General features: G+C 46.9%; 1 protein-coding gene across 1 annotated transcript; it reads right to left on the reverse strand.

Annotated features, from left to right (window-relative positions):
* Positions 1 to 80: 80 nt before the first annotated feature.
* On the reverse strand, positions 81 to 9,836 carry LOC144089191 (cyclic nucleotide-gated channel beta-3-like). Its single transcript, XM_077620099.1, has 30 exons — positions 9,739 to 9,836; positions 8,912 to 8,999; positions 8,797 to 8,831; positions 8,680 to 8,722; positions 8,532 to 8,596; positions 8,037 to 8,094; positions 7,902 to 7,926; positions 7,491 to 7,558; positions 7,090 to 7,184; positions 6,832 to 6,966; positions 6,083 to 6,124; positions 5,923 to 5,983; positions 5,822 to 5,852; positions 5,631 to 5,736; positions 5,423 to 5,521; positions 5,206 to 5,354; positions 4,801 to 5,007; positions 4,300 to 4,508; positions 4,169 to 4,219; positions 3,399 to 3,485; positions 3,258 to 3,322; positions 3,082 to 3,204; positions 2,869 to 3,010; positions 2,641 to 2,800; positions 2,475 to 2,572; positions 2,323 to 2,406; positions 2,136 to 2,254; positions 727 to 873; positions 479 to 662; positions 81 to 255 (listed from the first exon to the last, which is right to left on the reverse strand). Exons 2-30 carry the CDS (start codon positions 8,972 to 8,974, stop codon positions 142 to 144), a joined length of 2,865 nt encoding a protein of 954 aa, XP_077476225.1. The 5' UTR covers positions 8,975 to 8,999; positions 9,739 to 9,836; the 3' UTR covers positions 81 to 141.
* Between the last annotated feature and the right edge of the window lie 215 nt (positions 9,837 to 10,051).

A 10,051-nucleotide genomic window follows, 5' to 3' on the forward strand; every position in this document is an offset into this window, starting at 1 on the left:
GACAAGTTGAATGAAAAAAAACTACTTTGTTACAGTAATAAGATTAAATGTTATTTGTTACTCCGCCCCTGTCTCTAAGATCCATGCAGTGCCTAGTGGTGTGTGCGTATTTTAAAGCAATAATTTTGAGTTTCCTGTCTTTTACTTGGGATCTATCTTCTCCTTCTCTGTTCCACCCATCAAGTCTGGCTTTTCCTTGGGTGTGGTGACAGTGACAAGCGGCTGGTCGCCTGCTGCTTGAGGAGAAGGCGGAGCCTGCAAAGCCCAAAACAAAAGAGGGCATTGTGTATCTTATCAAACTGAGTGGAGTGTAAAAAATAAATTACGAATGAACTCATTTAACTATGATGAACAACAAGTTCCAAATGAACTACGACCACCCCCCTTTCCCCACAGTTTGTGTCCACAACAACTACAACTACAACCTGAATGACATAGTTTAACAAAATATTTTTAAAAAGCGGAGAAACGAGCCTACCTGGAGGCCAGACTCTCCGTAGCTCTGGCTGAGTTTGGCAAAGGTCCCAGCCATTCCCGCCTGAGCGGTCACCTTCAGCGCCGCCTTGAACATTTTGGGCGTGTCGGGTCGGAGCGGAATCACCCGCCCGCCTTCTTCGCCGACTCCCTTTTCCTCTGGTTTTTGGTCCTTGGACAGCATGCCCCTAAAATGCGAGACAAAATGCTAGCAAAATTTTGCGCCATGTCGCAAAGGCGTTCTTCTGTTACTTGGCTTTCTTGCGCAGAAGTTTCTGGGACTCGGGATAGTGGAGCAGGATCTCCGCCAGGTCCTTCTTATCTAGGATGAAGAGGTTGGCGAATCCGTGCGCCTTGACGTTGGCGGTCCGCCGGTTCCCTCCACCGCCCGCCAATAAACTGATGAATGAAGGACACGGGGCAAAAAACTGCACATTATCAACTACCGTATTTTCTCGCATATACGCCATATTTGTCGCTAAAAAAATGATGACTGAATCAAGGATATGGCTTATGTGCGCAAAAATTACACTTGACATGCACGAAACTGCAAAGTGAGAAAGACGAAATGCCATGACGCAAGACAATGCGGCCGATACGGTCATTTATTTCAAAATGGAGAAAAGATAAACAGATGAAACGCTTAACAAAATTTATTTAGACGTCCATGGATGAAATTGAAGAAGAAAAAACGTATCTTGCATCAAACGTGAAAAAACTCACTTACTTGTGCCTGCCATTGCCCGCTTAGGGTGCCGCTATCTTACCTAGGGATGACAAACTCTACTGCTATGGACGCACCTCCTGGTTGTATTGCTCACGTGACTTCCTTTCTGAATTTGTCTACATGCAGGCAACACCCTTTAGAAATGTGCGATCCAATAGACCACATGTGTCAAAGTGTCGGCCTGGGGGCCAAATCTGGCCCGCCGCATCATTTTGTGTGGCCCGGGAAAGTAAATCATGAGTGCCGACTTTCTGTTTTAGGATCAAATTAAAATGAAGAGTATAGATGTATATTACATTTCCTCATTTTCCCCTTTTTAAATCAAAAATTGTAATTTTTTAATCATTTTTTTCTGTTTTTAGTTCAAAAATCATTTTGTAAAATCTAAAAATATATTTTAAAAAAAGCTAAAATAAACATTGTTTTAGATCTATAAAAAAACGAAATATTCAGGGCTTTTAATACAGTTCTTTTAATCCATTTATAAAAAAACATCTAAATATTATATCTTAAATGGTCCGGCCCACGTGAAATCAAGTTGACGTTAAAGCGGCCCGCGAACCAACCCGAATCTGACACCCCTGCAGTAGACGATCCTTTACAGAATCTCCGAAATACCACGTGCGATGATTTTTCTTAAGATTTTCCCTTCAAAGTAACACATTTGTACTCATTAAAATATGGAGGTGAAAATTGTGAATCAGGGGGCGACTTATACAAGAGAAATTGTCAAATTCAACCATTTTAAGGGAATTTTAATGGTGCGGCTTATACGCGGAGGCGGCTAATATGCGAGAACAATGTAGTATCGGTGCAGTATTGATGTCAGCCACACAGCTGGGTTCAGAATCGGCATTTCGAACCCCTACTGAGGGACTACTTGAGATCCACCCTCGCTATTACCATCATTCACGTACTGCGTAGCATGACCGACCTGATCTCGCCAAAGACGGACCCGGCCCTGATGGTGACGAAAACCGTCTGAAGGTCGGGACCGCCCACCACTTGCACCTCGCCCTGCTTGATGATGTACATCTCCCTGCCGATCTCACCCTGCCGCAAAAGAGAAGGAATGAATGGCTTCACGTCGACTCAAGCAAAGGAGGGCCGCGAAAGCCGACCTTCTTGCACACAAAATCTCCAGGCAGGTAGACGACAGATTTGAGTCTGGTCAGCATGTCGAAGACCATCTGACGATCGCAGCCCTGGCAAACGCAGACCCGCTGGCACACGGCCGTCGGCTTTCCACGCGTGCGACGAGCGAGCCGCTGACCTGGAAGAGCGCCACCTTGCTCACGATGGCGTAGTTGACGTCCACGGCCATGTCCTGTCTCATCTTGGCGGGAAGCTGAACCAGCAACTCCTGCTCATCTAAAAAGCACCATGGCACGCGATGGGCTAAAGGCGCTCAAACTGGCAAGGGACCAATTTGGAATTACCCAGCATGCCTTGGCTCTTCCACGTGTAGTCGTACCAGGTCTTGATGCGGTTCTGCACGGGTTTGGGGATGTTGTACAAGTTCATGTACTTGGCGGTGGCGTCCATGCAGGCGCGGTAATAGTTCTCCCCTGCCGTGGCCGCCCCCACCACGTCCCTCATCTGAAATGCCGACTTCCGGTTAGGCGTCCCAGGAAGATGGCAGCGCTCGACTTTTGGCCGGGACCTACTTGTCCGATCATGATGGAGAACGCAAAAACGCCCACAAAATAGTTGATGAGCTGGAAGCAGATCTCAAAGACAGTGGTCGGGTCCGGAAGGCCGCCGATGGTGATCAGCGTCTTCACGGCAAAGTAGTAGCAGCGCACGTAGCTGGGAACGGGAGCAAGGAGGTCGCGCTAACGCACTGGCGGCAGAAGTGATACGAAGTCTTATTTGCTTACGCATTGCCTTTGCCGTCGTAGACCCACTTGGTGGAGCCCAGGCCCTGGTAGTCGGAGCCCCAGTAGAAGAGGCACGCGTTGATGTGCAAGGAGTACAACAGGTAGGTCGAGGTCCGGATCACCCTGAAGCGAGCGCCGTTTCAGTCCGGCCGTCAACCGGACGCCGCGTGACTCACCTGTAGATGTAGGCCTTCTTCATCACCGCCTCCATCCTGTCGTTGAACTCGAAGAAAACGTGGTACTGAGAGAGACACGGTTTTGGGCTAATCCTTCAGGTCTCCAGCTGGAGCATAGGTTAAAAAACAAAGAAAGAAAACCTTGAGCAAACGAGGGAATCGGAGCAGAGAGTTGACCCCAGTCCAGTAGTAGAAGATCTCCAAGGGAAACAGACTGGCTACGTCCATCTGGAGAGCACAGCAAAGGCAAAACTCCCTTAAATACGGTCTAGATTGTGTCTCTAAAACTTTTACAATTTCCCTCGTATAAGCCGTACCCTTAAAATTGCCTTAAAATCTTAGAATTTTACAATTTCCCTCGTATGAGCCGTATCCTTAAAATTGCCTTAAAATCGTTGAATTTTACAATTTCCCTCGTATAATCCGTACCCTTAAAATCTTTGAATTTAATGATTTCCCTCGTATAAGCCGTACCCTTAAAATTGCCTTAAAATCTTTGAATTTTACAATTTCCCTCATATAAGCCACCGCCTGATTCACAATTTTCACCTCCATATTCATGGTTTTAAAAGGGAGTACAAATGTGTTACTTGGAAGGGAAAATCTTCAGAAAAATCCTCGCATGTGGTATTTCTGAGATTTTTTCTGTTTTTTCACGTTTTATGCAAACAGCGTTTTTCTTCTTCTTGAATTTCATTCATAGATGTCAAAATAAATTTTGTTTTCTCTATTTTAAAATAAATGACCGTATCGACCGCTTTCTCTTGCGTCATGGCGTTTCGTCCTTGTCACCCTGCAGTTTTGTGCTTGTCAAGTCTAATTTGTGCGCATATAAGCCGTACCCTTGATTCAGTCATCATTTTTTTTAGCGACAAATACGGCGTATATGCGAAAAAGTACTGTAAGTGTACCTTGAACCTCTCCGTGCTCATGTAGTTTTCTCTCATGGCTTTTTTGTCGCACTGAAATGAGACATGACGGATACGTTGAGTGTGGGAAGCAGAAGACAGAAAGATGACAACGAGAATATTTGGTCCCTGACCACAATGTCTCCTCCACGGACAAACTGCAGACGGGGCTGGAAGAGCAGGATATCGGCGATATAGATAAGGTCGCAGGTGTAGTCGACTAGGAGCCACAAGTGGCGGTTCTCTGGGGTCTGGTAGGGGAAGGCCCAGCGGACGGGGATCAGCCACACATTCCAGTTCCACGCCGCCACCACCATGAATAGCCACAGCAGGTAAAGGGGGTCTGTGAGCCCACAGAGGAATTAATTGGTCACGGATCTGCAATCGCTCACAAACGAGAAATGTAACGCAACCGCAAAGATTGGCCAAGAATGTTAGTCAAGATAACCTCGCTTGTGTTCTAAATTGCAGCGGACCAATTCCAGAATGGGTTTAACTTTTGTCTAAAATGGTTCTCGAGAGGCACCAACTTGTCTTTTGAACGATGTTATTGAGACGAGTCCTTAACTAGCGCGAGCCAGACTACGACGTACATGGTTGTTTCTAGAAGATCTCATGAGGTAGTTGATACGCACCGGTGAACGGGTCCATGCTGGAGGGGAAGCGCAAGTCTTTTATGACTCGGACCCATTTGGCCACGCTAGGAAGTTTGGGAATTGGAATATCATGTCCCAGAATTTGAAAGTGTAAGGATCCCTTTTCTTCTTCTTCTCCTTTCTTTCCGCTATCGGGAGCCTCCTTCCCGTCTTCTCCAGCCGGAGGTGGGAGAGATTTGCTAGGAGCTTCCGCCACATGATGAAGTGAAAAAGTCATATGTGGTTAGTCGTTCCATTTACATCGTTGGGAAACGGAGAATGCTAAGAACAATGAAGGACTAGTTTGAGTTTAAAAGGCGAATACGATCCATTCCTCACAGCGCTGCCCAAGGACAGCTTCGAAATGACACGCCCCCAAACGGTGATGAGGATGCAGAGACTTACAGGAGGTGGGACTTTCTCGTTCGGACTCATCCGGGTCGATAAGCCGGTCTTTGTGCTGTTCTGTCCGACCTTTGAAGAGCCGGACCAGCTGGCTGAGGCGGTCCTGGATCACCGCGCTCCCGACACTGGCCGCTGACGCAGGACGGCCGCTGGCCAACGACCGACGTGAGACTGCATGAACGGACGGACCGGGACTGCGAATCAGGTCTCTACTCACTCCGCAATCAGCGTGTCGCCCAGACCGGACGGCGCCGCCAGTCGTTCCCTCGTCGAGCCTTCGTCGTCCTCCTCGTCTTCCAAGAGACCGCCACTTCCACTAGGCCCAGACCAAAAGAGAGAGATATCCATGTTTGTTGAAGTCTGTTTATCTCTCGTAATGTGAAGGTCCGGAATTACGGCCGAGTCCAGCGCTCGCTGTACGTCACCTGAGTTTTGCCAAAGCGGCATCGCCGACACTGAGCGTAGGGGTGTAGCCCGGTGTCACCGTCATCTCGGGTAAGGCTGCCCCTTTTCCCGGTTCCGGTAGCAACCCTACCGGCCCGCAATCACGTAAGCAAAAACCGGAAGACACCCTGCTCCCTCCGGTCGGCCGGCCGAAGGATCAGTTTTTCGTTACCTTCATCTGCAACTTCTGCTCCTCTTTCAACCTGAAGGTCAAGCCAAGTCAGGGCGCGTCTCGGCGCCATTGGACAAAGTGGGAACAAAGGCTGACTTTACCTGGTGGTCGGAAGCGCCTAGTTCCGTTCTCTCGTCGTCTTCATCTTCGGGAAAGTGCAGTCTAAGCAAACAGAAAGGCTTCGTATTTGCGACTCAATTTGTTCTACGGTAGTCTCCAGACCGTCTTCATTCGCAGGCGGCTTTCCTGCAGTGGACTTACTCGGACAGGTCCTCGTTTTCCTCCTCCAGGATGTTGGGAAGTCTGTGGACCACAGAAAACAAAATCACAAACCTGTTAATACTGGTTCACTTGCTATGGATTTTGAGGCCTGTCCCAGTCAATTCTAGGTGATATTGTATTATTTTCTATTCATTTCGGGGGAATTTCATGTGTATACTTGCCCGCTTTCTGGTCAATTTGGGACATTTCCCATTCACTTACTGTTGACTTGGAGGCATTTATAGGTCACTTCCTGTTCATAGGGGCTGACTTCTTGTTAATTTTGCGAAACTTCCAGGTCACATCCTGTTTTTTTGGGTCACTTGCTGACCTGAATTACTTACTAGATTTGCTTCAATTGAAATCGAATAAAATGAAGAAATTAAATCGGTTCTGACCTCCAATAATGTATTCATTGTCCAAATCGCTTATCGCTTATCCTTGGGTCGCTAGGGGTGCTGAAGTCTATCCCAGCTAACTATGGGCAGCAGGCGGGGGCGGCCAGCCAATCACAGGGCACAAATAGATTGACAAAAAAATGATAGCAACGGGCAATTTAGAGTGTGCAACCAGCCTACATGCATGTTTTTGGGGGGTTGGAGGAAACTAGAGTATACCCGGAAAAACCCCATGCAAGGCCAGGGAGAACATGCAAACTCCACACACAATTAAGTTGATTTTTACAATAGTCCTAGTCTTTCACATACTGTCCACTAGGTCATTCCGTGTTCAAGGGCCCATGCACTTACACGTGGGATTCATCGCCCAGACGTTGGGTGTTGACGGTCGAGTGTTCCGCCCCTAGCTGTCGGATGGCTTCTTGCGCCGCCCTTCTGGCCGCCTCTTCGGCCACGCGGGCGGCTTCCAGACGCTGCTGCCGTAGTCTGCGTCACAGTCAAGGCGTAAACAAACCAATTCTGCCACGCTCTGATTCCATACCAGGCGCAAATCTATGTGGATAGAGATTACTTTCTTTTTTTTTTTCAAAAGCATTCAGGAGGACCAACCTTTCCTCCACGTGAGCTAGAAGGGCCTGGCTGGCGTCCGTCTCGACGTCCTCCACCTCCATGGGAGTAATCCGACATTTGTCCGCCACCTGCGACTGCATGCAAAATAACAACAATGGGTAGAAGAAATATCAGCACGTTTTTAAAGCTTTTAAGGCAAGTAGAACAGCAATATCGCGGAGAGCTGGCAACTTGTATTTATTCGCTTCGAGCTTTTAAATGGATTGGATTGAGCTGCTCGTTACAAACGTAGAAATACGTAGAAGCATGCAGAGAAATTATGTGCCTTCCAATCCCAAAAGCCCAGAAACTTTTTGGAATTCCGATTGGTTGGCAAGATTGGCGCAAATTCAAATGATGACAATTTCATCCTTTGGACACTTTTGTCGACGCACACTCACCTGGACCTTCTGCTCTTTCTCGGTGGGGGGCTTTGGTTCCGACTGTAAGTCGCTTTTCCTCCGGCTGGCTAAAAATCGCAAAAGCATGTGGGTTTTTTGGGGGTTTATTAAGGGACTACACAAGTGTGGCCTGTGTGGTGACCTCATTTGTGGAAGCTACCTAGTTCTTAATTTTAATGTCATATATTACACAGCATAGTTTATTCTAGTTCTATATGAAGAATTAAATTCTAAATAAATGAAATGTTAGCTTAGAAGTAAATATAATAAAATATTACTCATAAAATATAAATGTATTAAAAACTGAACTGCCCTGGTTATGGCTCCCAATAATACACTAAAGTTAAGAAATAACAAATAAAATAGCATTAAAAAGTAGCAGTGAAGGCGACATATGAGCGTTGCACTTACGCTCGGGCGCGTCGCCGTCCGCTTCCTATGTGGGGGCGGAGTCAAGTCGTAATTATTCAAGAGTTTTAATACTAATTGGCCATTTTCATCACGGACTACACAAATCTGAGCATATATTTTTGAACGCTTTCTCACCTGCTTCGGCTGAGGCAACATTCGCCGGAGGCTGATGACGAGCCACCCCGTGACACTGCTGAGATGCGTAAATGTGGCGTTAGGTGAAATCATGACCAAGCTCGTACACACACAAATCAAACCACCGGACACCACGAAGTGCCGTTTCTGGCCCGCCGCGTTACATCAATGCTAGCTGCTCGGGAAGTCGCAGTTTGACAAATATAAAATATCTACATAGATATGGTGTTATATTTTCGCATTCCATAGCCTGATAGGTTATCAGTATGCCCCTGCCAAGAATCCATATATCATTTTTAAAAGTTCAATCGAGGAACCAAAAGGTCGCAACCCAAATTTTTCCCACTAGAACATAATTTTCGACGACAATACTATCTATGTTAACTTGGTGGCTGCCATTGATGATGCTAGATGTCCAATTGATTGGACAGCGAGGTCACCCCGTGGTCTAGGACCAAGCCAACTTTTTGTCTGGACTGGGGACGTTTGACTCACCCTGCCAGTGCCAGCGTGTCCGGATGCTCAGCAAGGGGTGGAGCCTCTCTTGCTGACCCCTCTGCCTGGAAAAAAAACCCAGACAGGCTCACGTATAACGTGACCTATGGATGTTGGCCTATGGGCAAGCCCGTCACGGAAACCAAACCTCGACGCCGCTCTCGACCAGCGCAGGAACCACCGGGGTCTCGCTGTCGGAACAGGAAATGGACATGTCACGCTTCAATTGCTTCTATGTAAAACAAGTCATCGGGTTGAACAGAACCTGTTCGCCGCCGTCTTATCCCCGGTGGACCCGTCCTGGAGAAACACCGGAAAAGGGTGAAAAAGCAACAGCGAATGTACAAATGCGACGATAACAACCGTTATGCGCAACTGACCTGGTCAGGGTCACCCGGAGCCGTCTCGGGGGGCCGAGGAAGCATTTTCAGGAGCCAACTCATGGCAACCAAGACTTTTGCTGCTAATCTGCAATTTGCCATGAATAAAGAATCATTTGGTCAAGGATGACTGTTGCACGAAAACGCCTCGGTTGCACCAAATGTAGATTTCTGGTCACACAGACCTCACGTCGCCGACAGTCAGAGTCAAACAACTTCTGGTTCACCTCAACTAAAAATAAGGATGTAAAGTAACGAGTTGGCTGTTGATTCGACAGATCGTTGGCGGAACGAAGGGAGGAGCCAAGCAATCGACACGCCAACGAACGGGACAGACCGGAGAAATGAACGCGCGAAGGACTAAAGGTGCAAGCGACCGATTAAATCCACATGCTTATGTTTTGTGTCTCATCCAATTAGCCACGAGCCGCTTCATCTTAATCTGCATCCTATTTCGCATCCGAGGGACTGGACCCTCATTTATAATAATACATTTTATTTCAAAGACCCTTTCAAGACACTCAGACACTTTAAAACTGAATTTAAAAGCGAGGCAAACTAAAAAAAGACAAAAGCACAGATTTTAGTAGCATTTATTTGCATACCCTTTGTGAAACCAGGAATTTAATTGAAGTAAAGATTCATCACCGTAACAGTACTTTTAAATGAGTTGTTGTTATTATTATTATTATTTACCTTATTCACCCTCCCGGACGGACGCACACGCTAACCGAGACCAAATCAGAGCCAGAAGTCACTGGTCGCTAACACGCGTAAAGAAAAAGTGCTTCTAAATTGACCGGCGCAATTCTCAGGTGCATACTAGCCTGATTGGTCGAGTGTCCCCCCAGAAAGAGAGTCAGAGAACTGGCATGAAGAGCGTAGATGAGACGACACGACGCCGGTGTCAGCGCGACCGCTGATGGGGAAACATTCATAAGAGGATTACTAAAAAGGGAAAAGGCCAGGCGCGGTCCCTTTAATTTCAAAAGCTCACACTAACATAAAAATCCAAAATGACCCAACTATATATACAATCAATCAAATCGAATTCATCTAGCCTTTTGCTATACATTCGTACCTACTTACGAAATTAATGGGTCCAGAACTTTTTTCGTACCTTGAAAATTTCGTAAGCAG

Source organism: Stigmatopora argus, chromosome 2, assembly GCF_051989625.1.
Source record: "Stigmatopora argus isolate UIUO_Sarg chromosome 2, RoL_Sarg_1.0, whole genome shotgun sequence".
NCBI classification, from domain to species: domain Eukaryota; kingdom Metazoa; phylum Chordata; class Actinopteri; order Syngnathiformes; family Syngnathidae; genus Stigmatopora; species Stigmatopora argus.

Excerpts from the sequence above, each read along its gene's own strand:
- LOC144089191 (XM_077620099.1), bottom strand. The coding sequence starts at position 8,974 with ATGAGTTGGCTCCTGAAAATGCTTCCTCGGCCCCCCGAGACGGCTCCG. Across the intron at positions 3,011-3,081 it reads TACGACGGCAAAGGCAATGC|CTACGTGCGCTGCTACTACT; the intron begins GTAAGCAAATAA and ends TCCCGTTCCCAG. Across the intron at positions 874-2,135 it reads TCCGTCTTTGGCGAGATCAG|TTTATTGGCGGGCGGTGGAG; the intron begins GTCGGTCATGCT and ends TTCATTCATCAG.